Consider the following 23,109-nt stretch of genomic DNA (forward strand, 5'->3'; position numbering starts at 1 on the left):
ATCTATTTTTTTCAGTGGAAAGTAGAACTGATATTAAACTCGTGTATAAATCTTCTGTATCCAGAATTGCAAATGTATGCCTACAAGAAAAAGTGTAGTCATTCCTAGTACCCAATCACTATAGATTTAGACATTTGAAATAAGAGAAAAAAGTTTTTTCATCGCTTATCTAGGATTTCCTCAAGGAGGATATTGATGAATCCTTAGGATAGCTAAGCAATATCAGATCGGTAGGAATCTGATAACCAACGGCCCCACTTAGCAGAAGTTATAGTCTCTGGCAGCTACCGGATGTAATACAGTATACATTTTGCAACACCACCTCTCCATCAATTTGAAAAAGATGCCCGTTTGGCATAAAAGCGCATTGTTGAATAACAAAAACCTGTTTCCACTTGACAGCAGCAAGAACGGTTTTCCTCCAGCCACACAACTTAATCTTAGTGTTTTTTTCCTTCTGGTGAAATTTACAGTCGCCGCCGAAAATGTTGGCACCCTTGAAATTGTTCAGGAAAATAAAATCTTTCTCCCAGAAAACTATTGCAATTACACATGTTTTTGTTATACACATTTTTATTTTCTTTGTGTGTATTGGAAAAGCACAAAAAAACTGAGAGAAAAAAGGCAAATTGACATGATTTCACCCCAAACTTCAAAATTGGTCTGGACAAAATTGTTGCCACCCTTTACTCAGGGTTTATTTTCACACCCTAAATAACTGCAATTAATCTCTTCCTATAACCATGAACAAGCTTTTTACATGTCTCAACTGGAATTTTGGACAACTCTGCTTTTCCAAACTGCTCCAGGTCTCTCATATGTGAAGGGTTCCTTCTCCAAATAATAATTTTAATATCTTTGTACAGATGTTCAATGGGATGTAGATCTGGACTCATTGCTGGCACTTCAGAAATATCCACCGGTGTGTTTCTATCCTTATCTGGTGCTTCTTGAAGTATGTTAGGGGTCATTGTTCATCTGAAAGACCTAGGACACAAATCCAGCTTTCTGACTGGGCACTATTTGTGACCCTAAATCCTTTGGTAATCTTCACATTTCATGATGCTTTGCACACAGCCAAGGCACCCAGTGCCTGAGGCAGCAAAACATCTTTAAACCTCCACCATATTTGACTATAGGTACTGTGTTTTTTCCTTTCTAAGTCTCATTCTATTTTTGGAATGATGTGCTTTACCAAAAAACTCTATCTTGGTTTTATCTGTCCAAAAGACGCTTCCCCAGTAAGATTTTGGCTTACTTACATACATTTTTGCAAACTGCACTTTAGCATTTTTATGTCTTAGTTTCAGGAGTGGAGTCCTCCTGGGTCTCCTGCCATAGCATTTCATTTAATTCATACAGTTAGGTCCAGAAATATTTGGACAGTGACACAATTTTCGCGAGTTGGGCTCTGCATGCCACCACATTGGATTTGAAATGAAACCTCTACAACAGAATTCAAGTGCAGATTGTAATGTTTAATTTGAAGGTTTGAACAAAAATATCTGATAGAAATTGTAGGAATTGTACACATTTCTTTACAAACACTCCACATTTTAGGAGGTCAAAAGTAATTGGACAAATAAACCAAACCCAAAAAAAAAATTTTTATTTTCAATATTTTGTTGCGAATCCTTTGGAGGCAATCACTGCCTTAAGTCTGGAACACATGGACATCACCAAACGCTGGGTTTCCTCCTTCTTAATGCTTTGCCAGGCCTTTACAGCCGCAGCCTTCAGGTCTTGCTTGTTTGTGGGTCTTTCCGTCTTAAGTCTGGATTTGAGCAAGTGAAATGCATGCTCAATTGGGTTAAGATCTGGTGATTGACTTGGCCATTGCAGAATGTTCCACTTTTTTGCACTCATGAACTCCTGGGTAGCTTTGGCTGTATGCTTGGGGTCATTGTCCATCTGTACTATGAAGCGCCGTCCGATCAACTTTGCGGCATTTGGCTGAATCTGGGCTGAAAGTATATCCCGATACACTTCAGAATTCATCCGGCTACTCTTGTCTGCTGTTATGTCATCAATAAACACAAGTGACCCAGTGCCATTGAAAGCCATGCATGCCCATGCCATCACGTTGCCTCCACCATGTTTTACAGAGGATGTGGTGTGCCTTGGATCATGTGCCGTTCCCTTTCTTCTCCAAACTTTTTTCTTCCCATCATTCTGGTACAGGTTGATCTTGGTCTCATCTGTCCATAGAATACTTTTCCAGAACTGAGCTGGCTTCATGAGGTGTTTTTCAGCAAATTTAACTCTGGCCTGTCTATTTTTGGAATTGATGAATGGTTTGCATCTAGATGTGAACCCTTTGTATTTACTTTCATGGAGTCTTCTCTTTACTGTTGACTTAGAGACAGATACACCTACTTCACTGAGAGTGTTCTGGACTTCAGTTGATGTTGTGAACGGGTTCTTCTTCACCAAAGAAAGTATGCGGCGATCATCCACCACTGTTGTCATCCGTGGACGCCTAGGCCTTTTTGAGTTCCCAAGCTCACCAGTCAATTCCTTTTTTCTCAGAATGTACCCGACTGTTGATTTTGCTACTGCAAGCATGTCTGCTATCTCTCTGATGAATTTTTTCTTTTTTTTCAGCCTCAGGATGTTCTGCTTCACCTCAATTGAGAGTTCCTTAGACCGCATGTTGTCTGGTCACAGCAACAGCTTCCAAATGCAAAACCACACACCTGTAATCAACCCCAGACCTTTTCACTACTTCATTGATTACAGGTTAACGAGGGAGACGCCTTCAGAGTTAATTGCAGCCCTTAGAGTCACTTGTCCAATTACTTTTGGTCCCTTGAAAAAGAGGAGGCTATGCATTACAGAGCTATGATTCCTAAACCCTTTCTCCGATTTGGATGTGAAAACTCTCATATTGCAGCTGGGAGTGTGCACTTTCAGCCCATATTATATATATAATTGTATTTCTGAACATGTTTTTGTAAACAGCTAAAATAACAAAACTTGTGTCACTGTCCAAATATTTCTGGACCTAACTGTATGTTGACACATAGATCGTACTAACACTGAGTCACCCTGACCCTGTAGGACAGCCTGAATTACTTTGGAACTTGATTGGGGCTGATTATCCATCATCTGGACTATCCTGTGTTGAAAACTTTCATTATTTTTTCTCCACCATCTACGTCCAGGGAGATTAGCTACAATGTCATGGGTTGTAAACTTTTTGATTATGTTGCACAACATGGACAAAGGAACATCAAGATCTCTAAAGAAGGACTTGTAACCTCGAGATTCTTGATATTTTTCAACAATTTTTATTCTCAAGTCCTCAGACAGTTCTCTTCTCCTATTTCTGTTCTCCATGCTTAGTATGGCACACACAGACTCACAATGCAAAAATTGAGTCACCTGCTCCCCTTTTTATCTGGTTTCAGGTGTGATTTTCATATTACTCACCGCTGTTACTTGTCACAGATGCATTTAAACAAGCATCACTTTCTTGAAACAAAATTGTTTACACAATTTTGGAAAGATGCTAACAATTTTGTCAGGCCTATTTTTGATGTTTTGTGTGAAATTAAGTCCAATTTGCCTTTTTTTTTTCCTATATTTTTTTGTGTGTTGTTCCAATACACAAAGAAAATAAAAGTGTGTGACAAAAACATGTGTAATTGCAATAATTTTCTGGAAGAAATACTTCATTTTCTGGAACAATTTCACGGGTGCCAACACTTTTGACCATGACCTGTATCTGGGGGATGTCCACAAACCAGCAACAACTATGTCTTTATGGTGGTTACCCCATAACTTCCTAGGTGAACAACACCATTTTTGCGGTTCTTTTCTCCTCTAATAGGATCCCTCTACAACATAGCAATGAATTATGGTCCCTCTAATACCGTAAAATCCCTTATCAAAAAATAAACATTATTTCTTATATATATATATTTTTTAATGTGACATTTTCACCGTACCAGATGTCTTTTTTTAAAGGGTTTTCTTAGACTTAAGGTACCGTCACACTAAGCGACGCGCCAGCGATCCCACCAGCAACCTGACCTGGCAGGGATCGCTGGAGCGTCACTACACGGGTTGCTGGTGAGCTGTCAAACAGGCAGATCTCACCAGCAACCAGTGACCAGCCCCCAGCCAGCAGCGACGCGTGGAAGCGATGCTGCGCTTGGTAACTAAGGTAAATATCGGGTAACCAACCCGATATTTACCTTGGTTACCAGCACACACCACTTAGCGCTGGCTCCCTGCACTCCTAGCCAGAGTACACATCGGGTTAATTAACAGATGTGTAGTCTGGCTATGAGTGCAGGGAGCCGGCACTGACAGCGTGAGAGCGGAGGACGCTGGTAACGAAGGTAAATATCGGGTAACCAAGGAAAGGGCTTCTTGGTTACCTGATATTTACATTGGTTACCAGCATCCGCAGAAGCCGGCTCTCTGCTCACTGCACATTTAGTTGTTGCTCTCTGTGTCACACAGCGATGTGTGCTTCACAGCGGGAGAGCAGCAACTAAAAAATGGTCCAGGACATTCAGCAACAACCAGCGACCTCACAGCAGGGGCCAGGTTGTTGCTGGATGTCACACACAGCAACATCACTAGCAACATCGCTGTTACGTCACAAAAGTTGTGCCTCAGCAGCGATGTTGCTAGCGATGTTGCTTAGTGAGACGTGGCCTTTACTCATTTCTACTCTGTAATGTAACCTACAGAGGTAAACAAATTTGTTGTAGATGCATTGGGTACACTGACCAGTTATCAGGAAACGAGTTCTCATTTCCGGATTATCATGTAGACAGACAGCCAATTACCCGATGAACAGGCAGTACACTCAGTCAACAGGGGAAATGAGTTTTAAGTTGTTTTAAGTCAACAATATCGGCAGCACGTTGTCTCGTGTAAACAGTGCATGTGCTGCCGAGCTGATCCTATTTTTCTACTGATAAAGCATGGCTTGGATTTTTATGGGCAGGATGGTGAATTTTATCAGCTAATGTTTAGGGAATCCAAACCCACGCTTCTCTTCTTTAGATAGGACGACAGTGCATTACGTTAGTAAATGAATAGCTGACACAGACAGAACATTGACAAGCTCTTTGTGCCAGGACATACGGTTGCAAAATATTTCTGTATAATTGTCGCTGCATTGATAAAAGACACCATGTCTATACAGACATGTCCAGGGGAAATGGCTATCGGTGTGTGTTATATACAAATAGCCATTGCCCAAATAACTTTTTAGTTCTGTCTTTTTCTATCCATAGGGAACTGAAAGAGAAGATTCAGCCAGAAATCTTAGAACTCATTAAACAGCAGCGACTTAACAGGCTTGTGGAAGGAACTTGCTTCAGAAAACTGAACAGTCGGAGACGACAAGGTATGTATTGCTGGAGTGTAGAGCGCTGTTCCCAACATGTTTGACAGCACCTTTAGCTCTCTGTGGTTAAAATGTATGAAAATAAGTCCTTTGGCACATATTTCACATTTCATTAATAGGAGGGTGTCTTTAAGCAAATAGTCTCCATTGATGCATGCATTGCAAAAGTCTTTAAAAATAAGGATCAATCTTGCATACATTTAATGCTTTTATCAATTAAAGTGTAAAAACTTCTGAAGTGCTGATAATTAATCTTTAGTAACCAGAGAAACATCTGACTATAGATCTGAAAACACTGAAGCAGCAAACTGTGAGAAAAAAAAAATGGTGTCAGTCTCAGAAATTTTGGCCACAACTGTAAATAGTAGACTCCAAACTGGTCTTGGTAATTTCTAATGGTTTTTGAAATGTCGTTGAAATGGGATTTATGTGTAAAAAAAAGATGCATAGCCAGTTACCTGTAAAATGGCTTCAGAGGGGGCGTGTCATTTCTCCTGCCCATCGGCATGCCCGTATTAAAACAGGGTATGGGTCACTGATGAGTTATCATGATAACTCTGGGTCTGCTGATGACCCTCATACCTGTCATTGTGTTTCTCCCGTGAATGCTGGCCCGTGACCAGCGTTCATAGGACATCATGATTTCTACTATACACAGCACAGGGCACATCCACTGCTGTGTATAGCAGAAGCAGTTTGTAAAAAGTAAAAAAAATATATATGTTTTCAAAAAATGAAAAAAAATAAAAACACCCCACGAAAGTTCAAATACGCCCCCTTTTTTCCCCATTAAAAATAAAACATACACATATTTGGTATCACTGATTTCAGAAATGGCTAATCTATCAAAATATTAAACAAATCAATCCCATCGCGAAAAGGCAAAGCAAGAAAAAAATCAAAACGGCTGAATTACTTTTTTTTGTTGCTTCAACATTGCAATAAAGTACAATAAGAGGCGATCAAAATATTGTATCTAAACTAAAATGATAGCAGTAAAAACTTCAGCTCAGGGCACAAAAAATATGCCATCACACAGCCCTGGATCCCAGAAAATGAAAACGTTATTGGTCACGGACAATGGTGACAGAAGCAAAAAAGAAAATTATTTACAAATTGCTGGATTTTTTTCCCAGCAATTAAATAATAATAACAAAAAAAACTACCTTATTTTTTGGATTATAATATGCATGGAAAATGAGGGGTGCGTCTTATGATGCAAATGTAGCTTACCAGGAGGTGGAGAAAGGGCACTGTTCAAGCTGCAGTGGGAGCTGTGTCGTGCAGAGTGGTGCGGCGGGTAAGATGCTCTGTCAGTGGTGCAGTCTTCAAATAATGGCATCAGTCGTCAGCGCGTGCGCAGATGGAGCTCACAGCTCAACATCTCATCTGCGCACATGCCGCCTCCAGCCCATTGATCTTCCTGTAGTGGACTTAAGGAAAATGGCGCCCAGAGGTGGCGCGTGTGCAGATGAGATCTCGACTTGTCATTGAGCCGAGAGCTCGATCTGCTCACGCGCCAACTATGGGTGCCATTTCTCTGAAGCCCGCAACAAAGCATCTGTGACACCCGCCGCACCACCCTGCTGCATACAGACAGCATGGCACCAGCAGCCAGTGCAGCCCCCACCGCAGTGCCTGCAGTATCGCCCTACTCCAGCACCACCCCTACCTTCTGTGACCCCGGTCCATCACTGCTGCTACCCCTAAACCCCCCACCGGTAAGACACCACCAGAGTATATTTATTTATCCGGCGCATCTTACAAAAATGAAAAATACGGTACACATGTGTGGTATATATGTCCTCATATGGACTGGAGAATCATATTGCCAGGTCAGATTAATCATATTGTGAACATGGTAAATAAAAAATAATGAAAAATATGTGTTATTACATTTTTATTTTTTTTTTCAATTTCAACTTGGAATTTTTTCCCATCATCCAATACACTGTATGGTAAAAAGCATGGAGTGATTCAAGAGTACAACTCTTTCCACAAATATACATGTTATATTGACGGTAAAATAAAAAAGTAATGGCTCTTGGATTGAAGGAAACGAAAAAGAAAACTAAAACAATGGGGCTAAGTAAAGTTGACTCCTGGTCTAATAACCTGAACTGACAGCATTCTAGGCCCTTGTGAGGCTTTTAGTTTAGGGCATTAGACCCATATTTGGGACTCTTCCATATTATTTGGGCACAGATTTATGCCCATATTACTCTTATTTAGAACTAAACTTTAAATTTAAACAAGAATTTCCCAATATTGAAAGCAAAACAAATGTTATAAAAGGCTTCAACATTCCATTAAGCAGTGATTGACCTTTATTTACAGTCATAGCCGAAAGTGTTGACATCCTTGAAATTGTTACAGAAAGTTTTGAAATTTCACATGTTTTGTTACATGTTATGTGTTTATTTCCTTTGTGTTTATTGGAACAACGCAAAAAAAAAAAAAAATAGAAATAAAAAGCAAATTGGACATAATTTAACACAAAACTCCAAAAATGGGCCAGACAAATTGTGGACACTCTCAACTCAATATTTGGCTGCACATTCTTTGGAATAAATAACTGAAGTCAATCAGTCCCTATTACCATCAGCAAGCTTCTTACTCCTCTCACCTGGAATTTTGGACTTCTGTTTTGCAATCTGCTCCAGGTCTTTCATAGCTGAAGGTGCCTTCTCTCAGCAGCAATTTTAAGATCTATCCACACGTGATCAATGGGATTTAGATCCAGATTGCTGCCACTACATAACTCTCCAGTGCTTTGATTCCATCCATTTCTGGGGGTTTCTTGAAGTATGTTTGGGGTTATTGTCCTGCTGGAAGACCCATGACCTAGGACGTAAACCCAGTTTTCTGACACTGGGCACTACGTTGAAACACAAAATTCTTTGATAGTCTTAGATTTCATGATGCCTTGCACACAGTCAAGGCACTTACTTCCAGAGGCAGCAAAACAACCCCAAAACATCTTTGAATCATAAGTGATTAAGGACTCCTTTGTTTTTACCGTGGTCCGAAACGTGTAAAGTTCCTTTCCCTGCTTGTACACCGTTTTGGTCTCCACATTATCTTTTTTAATGCTTGGAATAAAGAATATAATGTTTTTATCATAGAAGAGTCTGTGCCGGATCCTTTCCTCTTCCGCTCTCCCTCACAGATTAGCTACAGTGCCATGAGTTGAAAAACATCCCGTTTTTGTTGCGCACCTTGGACAAAGGAACAGAAAGATTTCTGGAGATGGACTTATTCTTGAGATTTTTGATATTTTAAAACAATTTTGGTTCTGAAGTCCTCAGACAATTCTTTTCTGCTTTCTGTTCTCCATGCTTAGTATGGCACACAAGGCATACAATGCAAAGATTGAGTCAATTTCTTCCCTTTTTATCTGGTTTCAAGTGTGATTTTCATATTGCTCACTCCTGGTACTTGCCACAGGTGAGTCTGAACGAGCATCACATGCTAGAAGCAAAGTTGTTTACCTACAATTTTGGAAAGGTGCCAACAATTTTGTCCAGCCCATTTTGGGGTTTTTTTGGGAAACTATGTCCAATTTGCCTTTCTTTTCTCTTTTTTTGTCGTTCTAATACACACAAAGGAAATAAACATGTGTATAGCAAAAATGTATAATTGCAATGTTTTTCTGGGAGAAATACTTCATTTTCTGGGACAATTTCAAGGCTGCCAACTCTTTTGGCCATGACTGTACGTAGAATTGCTGCTCTAAACTAAAAGAAAAATATCATTTATCTCCATGTATATATTCTAAATTTGTTAAATGATATAGAACAGCTTTGTTGCATTTCTCTCTGAAACTATTAATATTTTATGTTCAATCTTTTTATTAAGTATTTTCACAATTACAATAATCATCATGAGCATATATTGAAAACGTTTACAAATTTCCAACACAAAAATGAAACGAACTGTTTAGTTATGTCCTTTTGTGTCCTAAGACACAGCTCCCTCTGTCCATTCCGAACTTTACCCACATTTCCCATGACTTTTTGTAGCTGGGTTCATGCAATACTAGGGATGTAGCCTCAAACGACTACATTTGGACTTTCTGTGTCACTAGGACAGAGTATCTTGATAAATATTATATTGTTCGTCACTTCCAGAGAGATTAACGACTTCATTAAGACTATAAATAGGAATAGGTAAAGAACAGCGTGGAATATACAGATGGGAGAAAAGAGAAAGCATGGGGGGGAGGGGAACGGGGGGGTGGGAGGAGGGGAAGAGGGGGGGGAGGGGAGGGGAAAGAAGTCACCTGGGGGACCCGTGACCAATGGTCAAACTGAAGCTCCTGTTCCTCCTTCCAAACCTTTCCGCGCGGGCAAGTGTCCCTGTCACCCCACTCCAAGGTTATCTAGAAAAGCTTATGGAAATCCGTGGAGTCATGGAAACTCATCCACTCACTCCAAGTTGTATAGAACCTGTCTCCATATCCAGAGAGATCAGCCGACATTTCCTCCATTCTGTAGATATCAATCATTTCCGAATACCATTCTGTGATTGGAGGAGTTGTGGTCATTTTCCAATATCTTGGAATTACCGAGTGGGCGGCTGTTATACAGAATCTCAGTATATCTTTCTTGTGGTACGAGATAGACTGTGGCAAGATGGACAGTAGGGCAATTTTTGGAGAGCTCACCACCTGTCTCCCAGTTATGAGTCGGTAATTGTCAAATACCTTAGTCCAAAAGGGTTTTATCAACTGGCACTCCCACCAGACATGGATCATGGTGCCCTTCTCCTTATTACACCTCCAGCACACCTGGGAGACCTGTGGGAAGATCGCGTGAAGCTTTGACGGATACTGATACCACCGCGTTAATATTTTATAATTTTTCTCCTGGGCAGCACATGCCATTGACATCTTGTGGCTGAATAAGAAACCTTTCGCCCACTCCTCCTGTGAGATGGTCTCCCCCAAATCTCGTTCCCAAGCCAGCTGGTAGTTTATCTTATCCGCTCCCCCCTGTCTGATGAGGACCCTATATATGAGGGAGATTGCATGATCCGGGGAGTCTCCCCTTCCGAACAGTTCCTCCAATGGAGTAAGAGTTCTGCGGATCAGGCCCTCTGCCTCCCGTGCATCGAGAAACGACCGCAGCTGTATGTACTCAAACCACTGTACTCCTCTCCCCATAGGCCGCAATCTGATATCCCGAAAGTCAGGTAGCTTACCATTCACAAGAATGTCTCCGACGCGGGTGTCCTCCACTGCCCTCCATCCGAGAAAAGCGCTCTTCCGATAACCAGGACGGAAAGAAGGGCAAGAGAAGAGGGGAGACAGGGGGCTTAGAGTGTTTGGTGGAGCAAATTTGCTTGATACTGTATGCCAAACTTTGAGGGTGTCCCTTGTGTATTTCGGTGCCAGGCCCATCACGGGATTGTCTGATTCTGGTATCCAGGGGAGATGGCCCAGAGGGACTGGAATATCTGTCTGTTCTATCTGTACCCATTGTTTATTTTTATTCTGGTAAGTCCAATCCAGCATTCGAACCAGAGCCGAGGCCTGGAAGTATGTTTTAAAGTCAGGGAGTCCAGCTCCCCCCTCTTCCTTTAGGCGAGTCAAGGAGCGTAACCCAATCCGGGGCCTCCTCCCCCCCCACACAAAGCGCACCAAAGCTGAACGTAGACTCTGAAAAAACCCACTTGGGGGTATTATAGGGACAGTTTGGTAAATGTATAGAAAACGGGGTAAAATATCCATCTTAACTACGTTCATCCTACCGAACCACGATAGTCTCAATCCATTGTAGGATTTGAGATTTTTAATTGTTCGGTTTAGCAGGGTTAGATAGTTAAGCGTGTATAACTTAGATAAATCTGCCGGAATGTACACCCCCAAATACTTCACTGCCTCAGTTTTCCACTTGAACGGGAAATTGGAGGCGATCCGACTCACCTCTGGTTGGGGCAACGAAATATTCAAGGCCTCCGACTTAGAGAAATTGACCCTAAAATTACTTAAGTGGCCAAATCGTTCAAGTTCCTTCATCAAGGATGGTAGGGAAGTGTGGGGTTGGCTGACATATAATAATAAATCGTCTGCGTATAATGCCGCTTTATGATGAACTGAACCACATCTAATCCCCTGGATGTCCTCGTTTTTCCTAATGGCATTCGCTAAATGTTCCATAACAATTACATATAGCAGAGGCGACAAAGGGCACCCCTGTCTGGTCCCGTTCTGTATGGCAAAGGAGGAGGACAACATACCATTGATCCGGACCCGGGCAGTCGGACCAGAGTATAGCGCAAAGATTTTTTGTAGGAACTTGGGACCCAATCCCAATTGATCTAGGGCTGCTCTCATAAATCCCCAGTGGACCCGGTCAAAGGCCTTTTCTGCATCAATGGACAATAAGCCCATGGGGATTGATTCAAGCTTGGCCTTCGCTACCAGAAGTCCAGTCTTGATGGTGTTATCCCTGGCTTCACGGCCTTTGACAAAGCCCACCTGATCTGTATGTATACTCAGAGGCAGCAAAGGCGCCAATCTGTCCGCCAATATCTTAGAAAAGAGTTTGATGTCAATGTTCAACAGGGATATGGGTCGATAATTTGCAGCATGTGCTAGGTCCTTCCCGGGCTTGGGAATTACACTAATGTGTGCCTCGAGGGTCTGAGGAACAAATCCAACCTCTCCATCCAAGGAGTTAAATGTTCTAGCCATAATTGGGGCCAACTGCGCTCCGAACAGCTTATAGAAAGCGGGAGTGAATCCATCCGGTCCCGGGCACTTACCAGAGGGAGTGTGTTGAATAGCGGCACTGATCTCTGTTTCTGAAATGTCCTCCTCCAAAGCCCCAGAAAGCAAGACATCCAGAGGGGGGAGGGCAGTATCCCCTACATATTTTCTTATTTTTTCCCCTAGCTCCGTAGGGGCGAGGTCCGCGAACTGACCCTTAATGTTATATAATTTATCATAATATGATTTGAAAACTTCAAGGATCTCCCCTGGATCGTGTGTGTTCCTATCTTTCTGAGTCTTAATAAATGGAATATATGAAACGGCAGCCCTTGGATGCAGCATGCGTGCCAGAGGACGTCCGCATTTGTCTGCCGCTTCATAAAAGAATCGCTTCATACGTTCTTTCTGATACAAATACCTCCGGTCCAGGAGGTCCCTAAGTGCGGCTCGCTTTTGAATGAGGTCAGCCATATCCGTTGGGGCAAGCGTCAGCTTATGCCGAAGCTCCAATCGGTGAATCTGCTGCAATAATCCGTTCATCTCCTCTGTCCTTTCTTTTTTAAGTCTGGAGCCGTGCTTAATCAGCACCCCCCTCAAGACGCATTTCAATGTTTCCCACTGGACCGGAGGTGATGTTGAATCTCCTTTATGTACCTGGATGAAGGACTCTATTGTGTCCTGCAATTCTTTCTGGCATATGTTATCTTTGAGAAGATTGCTATTTAGCCTCCATGTCCATGGGCGCTGAGTGACGGGGGGGATCTGTAGGGACAAGTAAATTGGTGCATGGTCGGACCAGAATATATCACCAATTTTAGCTATCGGTTGCCAAGAAAGGGCTCGTTGTCCCACCAAAAAGAAGTCAATTCTAGTGTATGTGTTATGTGGAGGGGAGAAGTAAGTATAGTCCTTACCCTGTGGATTCAGAATACGCCAAATGTCTATCAGTTGGAGGGCATGGAGGTCCCGCCTCAAAGAACCCATCTCGCGATGCCGACCTGGGCCCCTTCCAGAGGAGGAGTCTACTGCTGGATTTAGGGTAAAATTAAAGTCCCCGCCAATAAGCAGCGTCCCCTCTGCGAACTCCGCCAGTGTCTTCAGGAGAGATCTGCACATAGAAACCTGGTTATTGTTTGGAAGATACCAATTTGCAATGCTAAACACCATATTGAATACCCTCAATTTGAGGAACACGTATCTACCTTGGCTGTCTATGCGTGTATCAATGATCGAATGCGCAAGCTGTTTATGTATTGCTATAGAGACTCCCTTAGACTTAGCCTCTGGGTTAGTGCTGTGGTACCATACTGGGTAGAATCTATCTTTAAATGCTGGTATATTGCCGGTTTTAAAATGCGTCTCCTGTAACAGGAGAATTTGTGTCCTCTGTTTGTGCATGGAGTAAAGGACCTGCGATCGCTTCTGTGGGATATTGAATCCCCTTACATTGAGTGAACATAATCGAAGAGCCTCCATCTCCCTGTCTACAGGTCCCCCAGTGAACAGGAAGTTATTACTATCAGAAAGGGGCGAGGGAGAGGGGGGGGGGAGGTGATGTGCACAAGGAGAAAGGGAGGTGGAGGTAGTACAACCTCTGGGAGAGTTAGCGATAGAACTGGTTATAAATGGGAGCAAAGAAGGGACGAAAAAGGGAAAAAGAAAGGAGGGAGAAGAAAGGGAGAAAAAAGGAATATAAAGAAGGAAATAAGAGAGAAAAGAAAAAGAAACGGGAAGAAAGAGATTAAGAAAAAGAAGATAGGCCCTCGACAATAGTATCAGGCCGTGATCTTGGGGTCAGTATAACCTACACCTGCCCGCAGCGTGTAGAACCCCGGTGGGGAGTAAACTTTCAATAGAGGCCCGTCTCCCCCGAACCGGCCCCAGACCCCTTGAACTGAAGCATTTTAAACTAGAACAATATTCGAAGACAACACACCTTCACCCCACTTATCATTGAAATTCAATTAACTGTTAGCATTTAACTAAAAAGACATCAAAATAACTAGCTATTATGTTCCCGAGACTGATGCCTCAGTTCCAGTTCAGAACTTAGCCAATATAAACTCTGGATCAACTCCAAACCGGCCTGCAAGATCTGGATTCAGCAACATGTCCAATACTGGAAAGGGTGGGATGATCTCACTCCCCCTCACGGTCAGCTGATGTCATTTCCACCCCTTTCTTTCGCTGTGATCCCCGATTTTTCCTGCGAGTAATTTCTCGTCGTGGTAGAGGGTTGGTGATAGACTCTCCGGGGAGGCTGTGTACTCGTGGCCACTCCTTGTCTGAGATATGAACGACCGGTAATCCCAAGGCTGCACAAAAGGATGGAATATCCATTAGAGAATGGAGCACATGAAAACCTCCAGCATGTCGGACCTGTAATTTAAAGGGGAAACCCCAAGAATACAGAATATTTCTCTGTCGTAGATTGTCCAGTAGAGGTCTCAGGGCCCTGCGCTTCTGTAGAGTGTGCCTAGACAAATCCGGGAGTAGTTGGATCGGTGTATTCTTAAACATGACAGAGTCCCTTTGTCTAGCTTTGGCCAATATTTCTTCTTTTTTTTTTATACTTGTGAACTCTACAGATTACATCCCGAGGATTAGCATTGTCCATTGGTTTGGGGCCTAGGGATCTATGTGCTCTGTCCAGTTCCAAGTGGGAGTCCCTTGGTAAATCCAAAATGGAGTTGAACAGACGTCCCAATGATGCATCCAATTCCTGGGGGGCTACGGACTCGGGGATACCCCGTATCCTGATGTTATTACGTCTGCCCCTGTTCTCTAAATCGTCTAACAGGTTCGTCAAGTTCTCTATTTGGATAGCTTGTGCCGCTAGGGTCTGTGCCTGTTGGGAAAGCTGTGCAGACATAGAGGCTGAGCACATCTCGGAAGTTGTCATGCGTACATTTAACTGCTGCATTTCTCCTCTCATGGACTTAGACTCTGCTTTGTAGGAAGCCTCCATTCTGGCGATGTAATCCTCCATCTCTTCTCTAGTTGGGATAGCTCGGATACGGGCCTTAAGATCATCCCAGACACATATGTCTGAACCCCTCTCTCCAAGGTCTCCATCTCCTGGACTGTGTGGAGGAGACCTAAAGGCCACTGGTATCTGTCCTCTTTCAGGGGATGAGGGGGTTATGCTTATACAGGACTCCCCCAGCGTGCCCAAGGCGTTTACCGGAGGTCCCCTTTCCATCTGTTGAGGCTGGGCACTATAGGGAGCTGGGGTTAAAGGGGCCTCCAATGTACTGTGTACAGTAGTAACAACAGGTGGATCGTCACCAAGGCTCCCACTCCTTAGCTGCTCTGTGCTGAGCGATGCCTCCCTGCAGTTCTCTAGTGCCTCCTGTACTGAGGGTACCCCATGGGGGATGTTATTATAGTCCTGCTGCTGATTCCCCTTGTAAATCTGTTGGGCTGGCCGCATCATCGTCATGGGCTTCCCCAGAGCCTTACCCCCATCCTGGCCTTCGGCATCCTGCTCTGCACGCTGCTCTGTTTCCTCCCGGTCCCTCGGGTGGTGAATCTCTGACGCTGCAGCTGCCGCCATTATGTGAGTGGAGGGGATTCCCCTGTGCTGCGCCTCCTCGCCGCGTTCGGGCCCATTACCGCCGCTGCCCTGCTTTCCCGTCACTTCTGCTGTCTGGAGGGTCCTAGGCAGCTGAGGCTGTAGGATAGTGCCGCTTTCGTCCATGCTGCCGGATGGCGTGGATGTCTCTCGGAGTGCTGCGGCCGCCATTTTAGGTGAGGAAGGCACTCGGCCTGGTCCGGCGGAGCTCCTCAAATATCTTGTTATGCGTGCAGGAGCCGGTGTCCGGTGTTCTATTTTGGACCTGCCGCTAATGCTCCTTCTCTTAGCCGGCATTGGCTGAAGTAGAGCCGGGTATGTGTCTCATAAACGGGGTCCAGGGCCTGTCCGAGCACGGGAGCAAGGGATATCTGCGTCCTCACTCCTCCATTGCCAGGCCACGCCCCCCGAAACTATTAATATTTTATGACATGAAATTGGTCTCTTATGGCAGAAGGGTAATGCTAAAACTGTTCTGGATATTAATTCCTATCAGTATGTCTAACCCCTTCTAGATGAAATTATAAGGTGCAATATACACTTTTCAAAAGAAATACAAATCAGTCAGCACGTTTTGATGTTGCCTTCTGCAAGCATCATGCTGTTTCCCCAGGGTCTTTTTACATGAAATGAAAGGCTTGATATTTCTAAGGTTTTCTGCTTTGTGTGCTTTCTTATTGAAAAATATCAGTGGCCATTCTGGAATGTTTCAGTTTATATAAGCTGATTATAAGAAGACGTTAGACATGAGGTCAATGCGATGGACACTTTTAGAACTTCCCCTAGATGACTTAGGTTAGTATGTATAAGTATATAAAGTATATCCTAAACTTTAAAGGGGGTTTCCAGGATCAACAATTTTGACTAATCCATGTTTTAAAATAATAAGATAACTATTACATGATTAACTCCCTGTAGCTCCAGAGTTTCTGCGGTGGTGTACCCCACTAGCCTCCATTTACTTTTCTGCAGTGATATTGTGTCATATACATATTTGACCACTGCAGCCAATCACAGGCATCAACAAAGGCTAGTATTAAAGAATAATACAGATATGATGCTACCACAAGGGGGAGACGGTACTCAGGCAGGATGTAGTGCTTCTAAGTGTTGTTAGGCGCAAGTTCACTGGAGGTCACTAGCATCCGCGGAAGGATGCAATAGAATGGTCAATCAAGCCGAAGGTCAGTGCTGGGAAGTCACGTAGGTACAGAGGGGTAAGCGGAGCCGAAGTCAAGTGAGAGCCGAGGGTCGGAAAGCCAGGAGGTATTGTCAGGAGCCGGAGGGGAGCAGAGCCGTAGTCAGATTGCAAGCTGGGATCAGAAACCAAGTAGACAAGTAAATATAGAGGAGGGAGCTCAAACGAGATAACAAAGCAGAGAGCGGGTTAGAGAGAGAAGGAGGTAAGACAAGACCGGAACGATGGAGGTCACGGAGAGGAGTACTAGGTAGCAGGCAGGATCAGAACAGACTCACACGAACCAGAAATGCACACTGCAGAGTAGGATCTATCACTGGCAGCGTATCGAGGAAAACCGTTCCAAGATAAAGCAGTGTGACCTCTGGAATGAGATATGACAGAATAGGCTCCTTCTATCTGACCTAACTTTGGAGAATACAGACAGCAGGAGAACAAACATATACAATGACTATGCACAAGCAGAGTCATATGTGAATCATGACAACAGATTTTTCTATAGTAGTGTATACCGTATTTTTCGGACCATAAGATGCACTTTTTTTTCCCCCAAATGTTGAGGGAAAGTGGGGGGTGCGTCTTATGGTCTGAATATAGGGCTGCAGGGAATGAGGGTGCTACGGTGGAGCGGGTCATCGGGGGCAAGAGCAGGCTGTAGCAGCCTGCCGTGACCACGTGGACCCGCTCATTTAATATGCACGCCCATCATCTCTCAGTGCTGAAGCCGGCACTGACAGGTGGGCAGGGTGATGGGTGAGGGATAAACAGCCTGCCCGCATGATCACCCCTGGCAACTGCAGCCTGGAGTGATCATGTGCGGCTGTATTCACTGCCCCCCGAACATCATCATCAGCGCGGGGGGCAGTGAATCAGTACACATTACTCACCGTTCCCTGCAGAGTCACAATCTCCTCCTGTCTCCTGCGGTCAGCTGACTTGTGTGGAGATTAGCGGCGCGCACAGCGATGACGTCATCGCTGTGCGCTTGTGTCCACACGCAGCCATTGGCACAGACAGGAGGAGATTGCTGCAGGGGAACGGGGACGGCTCCACTCAGTGGCGCTGCCGCTGACATAGACGGTAAGCGGTGCGGTGCTGCAGGGAGTAAGGTGAGGTAAGGTGAGTATGAACGTTTTTTTTTTTTTTTTTTATGTGCCACAGGATGCGGCCATACACCAGGATCATGGGGGTATATGAGCAGGATAGGGGTTTATTATGAGCAGCATGGGGAGTATATGAGCAGCATGGGGAGTATATGAGCAGCATGGGGAGTATATGAGCAGACTGGGGAGTATATGTGCAGGACATTTACCCCATAACAGTGTCAGCAGCAGATCCTCGCCCCATAAGTGTGTCATGACCATATATTTTGCTTAATTATTATTTTCTTCCTCTAAAACCAGGGTGCATCTTATGGTCCGGTGCGTCTTATAGTCCGAAAAATACGGTACCTATTTTAGTTACTCTACCAGGTCTTGGTTATTTCATTCATTCTTACCCTCTGATATGGTTCTCTCCATTCACACTACAATTAATGCAGAAGGGACAGGGTCTAAAAGTCAGGAAAGCTATACAATATTAAATGCCATGAAAACCAAACCAAGCAATATATACTACATACATAATATATATTATAGAAATTGATTAGAGCCAATAAAACCACCTAACCTGTAATCCAATCAAAGAATGTCATACATGATTGATAAAAAGTAATAACTTTATTAATTATAAAACCATGTACAAAAATGTACAGTATATGTACCACACAAGGGTGACACTTCATGCCTCCAACACAAAACAGCTCAATATATGATTGGCAATCTTCATCAGGAGGTATAAAGATGATGTGTTTTGCTCCTTAGAAAGCCCCAGTAAAGTTCCATGGCACGTGAGTAGGAGGGTCAAAGTGCGCTGTCCCGGCAAAAACTGTGACATGAATGTCAAGATGTTTTGTGTTGAAGGTGTGAGGTGTAACACTTATGGCACAAATGCCAGCCTCATGTCATTATATGATTTTATTATGTTGTAATTGAATCATATATTGATCTAATTATTGATTCCAGGAAAAGACCTAGAATACGGACTATCATACAAGGATGGGGGACATTATTACTGGAAGGAGCCTGGGTTGGGGGACATTACTGAATTGGTCCAAAGATGGCGGAAATTATATCACAATTAGACACTGAATGGTGAAACATTATTTTAAAGCGGTACATTATAGGATGGGAACATAATTACAAAAAGGGGCCTGGTACGGAGGCATTATTACATAGAAAACAAATATGTATTTCATTATAGGATGCTACAAGAGCCCATGCAACTAACCAACATGCAGGATGAATTCCAGGTCCAAATTTTGCACCAGGGCCCTTCAGACTCTACAATGGTCTACACAGACTCTAGTTACAACACTGTATCTGCAAGTAATTATTATTAAAAATGGTAGGCTGTAATAGAAGGGCTTAAAGAAATGTTGCCGTGGAGAAAAGAGATTCCATGGATACCTCGATGGTGGTTATATTAAACAACGCATTTCAGAGATTCTATCTCCTTTTTCAGACCTAAATTTTGTCCTGATAAGAGATGGAATCTCTAAAACGCGTTGTATCATAAAATTCAAATCAAGGTATCCTTGGACTGTCTTTTCTCCACTGCAGCATGACGTTAACCCCTTCTATTACAGTCTTGCATCCATGGAGGCTGTAGCAGCTGCGTGCTTTCAAACAAATACAAGTGGTTGTGATTTTCATAACCCCGCAAGGTGAGCCCTTATTAGGTGTTTCACACCCAGTTTTCTTACCTGGATAAGAAACGGTTTGACCTCCTCTGACTTCCAGTTTGTTTCAGGTTATTAATTATTTGTAGAGTTGAGCAAGTGCCTAACTATTCGTTCTCGCTATACTTATAAGGAGTACTGTCTAATACTTGCGTATTCACTCCAAATAGCGTGTGCAATGCAAGTCAATGGGGAAAACTCGCACAGTAACAAGTAACCCGAATGCCGTACTTTTCGTTAGAGTAGCAAATAGTTACTCGTTACATTGCGAGTTTTCCCCATTGACTTGCATTGCACATGCTATTCGGAATGAATACGCGAGTATTAGACAGTACTTGTTACAAGTATAGAAAGTACGAATAGTTAGGTACTCGCTCAACTCTAATTATTAGTAATAGCTATTGGCTTATTGCCAGTATATGACACTATGTTTATTGGTAATTTAACTCTTTATTCGTTACCTACAGACAAAAAATGTATTATACAACATTTTATATTATTCTATACTTCATTGATATAGTGAACAAATGCTGGTGGTTAACACAACTTTACACATTATTTATATTTGATACCATCATATCGTACAGTGTTCCCCAACGCCAGTCCTCAAGCCACTAACAGAACATGTTTTGAGGATTTCCTTAGTATTACCCAGGTGATACTGCCATTACCTGTGCAATATTAGGGAAATCCTGAACACATGCACTGGTCGTTGCTCGAGGACTGGAGTTGGGGAGCACTTCTGTAGTAATTGCAACTTTATTAAAAGCTCCGATGAAGTCTTGAACTCATTCCAATTTTGGGGGTGGTATAAATAGTGAAAAATCGATCTTATGCCTATAGATGGGGCAATTTCTAAAGCATTGTGCGAACCTTTAATCAGTTTGGTGCAACTAACGGTAATACAGCCACAAGCAAACCTCATTTGAAAAATTCTTCCCATGATAAATTCCTCACTGTATGTGTAAAAAAAAAAAAAAAATAAAACTTTAAATGGTAATTAAATATTGTAGTTTTAATCAAATATTACCAGGGATAGACCTGATTGTGATAACAAACCTTCTAAAAGTATAGAATTAGTGGTTTTGTTATGCCTGCAACAGTATAAATGGGTACGATAGAAGACGTTCCATACAATTTTAGTTACTTTTTTGCATAAGAGCCCAGTTGACTTATTATATTGTGCCAGTGGGGTACGGTAAATGCCCTTACACAGCCACAGTAGTCATGCGGCTTCCATTCTTTACTGCTTACATTATGGCTTATAAAAGCTTTTTATCATGAATACAATATACTTGAAATAATCCCTCAAAGTATTTTAGATGAAAATAGGAGACTTGAGTTTTCAAAGACTGAGGCACAGAATCAAAATTTCTCTTCTTTTCTTTTCAGTGAATTCACAGAACAAAAAAGAAAATGGAATTGTATAAAAGTTAACACGTCTGCGATGTATCTGTCTTTCTTTTCTTGTCTTCTCTTTCTCCTGAGTACAAGCACTGTTTTTCTTTAATTAGAAATGGGTTGCTGGCACTGGGGCTGACTGGCAGGTATACAGCCAGTGAGCTGATAAAGAAAACCAAAAACCGGAATATCCGATAAACTCCATATAATAAAGCTAGCATCCGCCTGAAAAGGGGCATTATGTAGCTCTAAATTGATATGTCACTCTTGTCAACGGCTCGTATTCACTAGTGCCGCAGATTGTTCAAGACTAGAGGATCCAGACTCGCACGCCGGGACTGATACTTGGGTATATTATGAAGTCAGTCATGTGTATTTAGATTCCCACAAAGCCGTCAAATGATGGATGATTTGGAAATGTAGACAATCATGTCTGATCGAAAAAGGGCAATCAGAACATTCGACGGGAAAAGATGGAGCGTTTGTTCTACATTTTGCTTCTGAAACAATTCCTTCTAATGTGTATAAACAGATGAATACACAAGTCTTGCATGTATACCTGTGACATTTTATGCTTTTTACATAAGCCTGAGATGTTTTGTTTAAAATTTCTGGTTCCTTAAAGGGGTTGTACCAAGTTTAGACGTTATCCCAATGCCTGGAACCCCTATAGATGCTGAGGTCTGGCCCTGTGTGAATGGAGTGGTAGTCAATCATGCACACTCCCACTCCATTCATGCTTAATTGGAGTGGTAAAGACCAGACAAATGCTCCAGTGGTCCCATTTAGAGCATTGAGTGGAGGTGCAGACGATCGACTACCATTCCATTCAGAATCCTCAATTCTCGGCATCTGGAGAATGGCGTGGTAGTCGATCATGTGCACCTCCACTCAATTCTCTAATTGGGACCACTGAAGCATTTGTCTGGTCTTTACCACTCCAATTAAGCATGAATGGAGTGGGAGTGCGCATGATTGACTACCACTCCATTCACACAGGGCCAGATCTCAGCATCTAGTGATTAGGAAACTTATAACCTTCCTATGGACAGCTGATAACTACTAAACTTGGTACAACCCTTTTACATTAATTAGACTTAAAGACATATTCCCATCTCCAAGATCCTATCCCAACATGTAGTAAGTATAATAATAATATTAGTAAATACCTCCAATTAGAAATGTAGTATAGTTCTCCTGATATAGCCATGTCTCTTACCTCATGTGCTGGGTATTGCAGCTTAGGTAGCCATGATTATGACCACTAATACAGTGACAGGTAGTTGCTTGTGGTTGTAACCATGAATAGCTAAGCCTATTGGTTGTTTAATCCCCTGGTATCAGGCAGATTTGGCCTTTAGACAAACTTTTTTTACCCCTTTTTTATTATTGTTGCGTTCTATAGCCCTTTTATATTTTCATCATAGTCATATGATGGCTTGTATTTTTAAGGATAGGTTGTATTTGTCAATGGAATCATTTGGGGGTACATGTAACTTATTAACACATTTTTATTACCTGTTTTGGGGTGGAATATAAGCAAAACAACAATTCTGAGGTTGGTTTTTTTGTAGTTTAAATTTTACGCAATTAACCCGTGCTGCACAAATAATGTGTTAACTTTTTCCAGTAGGTTAGTATGATTATAGCGATACAAAATTTTGTATAGTTTTATGTGCCGTATTTTGAGAGCCATGAGTTTTGTGTATGTCTTTGTATTTTTTTAGTGTCAAAAGGTTTTATTTTTTTTTTTGTTTTATGAGGTCTTGCTTTTATGTACGAGAAGTCGTTTTTACTGGTATCATTTTGGGATACACACAAATTTTGAATCACTTTTTGTTTTACTGTTTGTAAGGCAGGATGAACAAATTTGTATTTTTAACAGCAGTCACCATGCAGGGTAAATAAGTATTTTTTAATAAATAAACCATATTTAAAAATATTTAGGGGTGGTGGGAGGTTGTTAGTCATAATTGTTTGTACAATTAATTTTTTGGGGGGAGCAGTACTTACCAGTTTCATTAGGGTAATTGGAAATTGTACCAGAAAATGAAGTATTTCTCCCAGAAAATTA

At 42.4% G+C, this 23,109-nt stretch overlaps 1 protein-coding gene across 3 annotated transcripts in view; it reads left to right on the forward strand.

Moving 5' to 3' along the window:
• ELMO1 (engulfment and cell motility 1) overlaps positions 1-23,109 on the forward strand; it is a 512,012-nt gene that overhangs the window by 441,212 nt on the left and 47,691 nt on the right. For all 3 annotated transcript variants that reach the window (XM_075315126.1, XM_075315127.1, XM_075315128.1), the window contains one exon: positions 5,256-5,368. In XM_075315126.1, the coding sequence (XP_075171241.1) occupies positions 5,256-5,368 (113 nt within the window). The remainder of the gene's footprint in view (positions 1-5,255; positions 5,369-23,109) is intronic.

Source organism: Anomaloglossus baeobatrachus, chromosome 6 (assembly GCF_048569485.1).
Source record: "Anomaloglossus baeobatrachus isolate aAnoBae1 chromosome 6, aAnoBae1.hap1, whole genome shotgun sequence".
NCBI lineage: Eukaryota > Metazoa > Chordata > Amphibia > Anura > Aromobatidae > Anomaloglossus > Anomaloglossus baeobatrachus.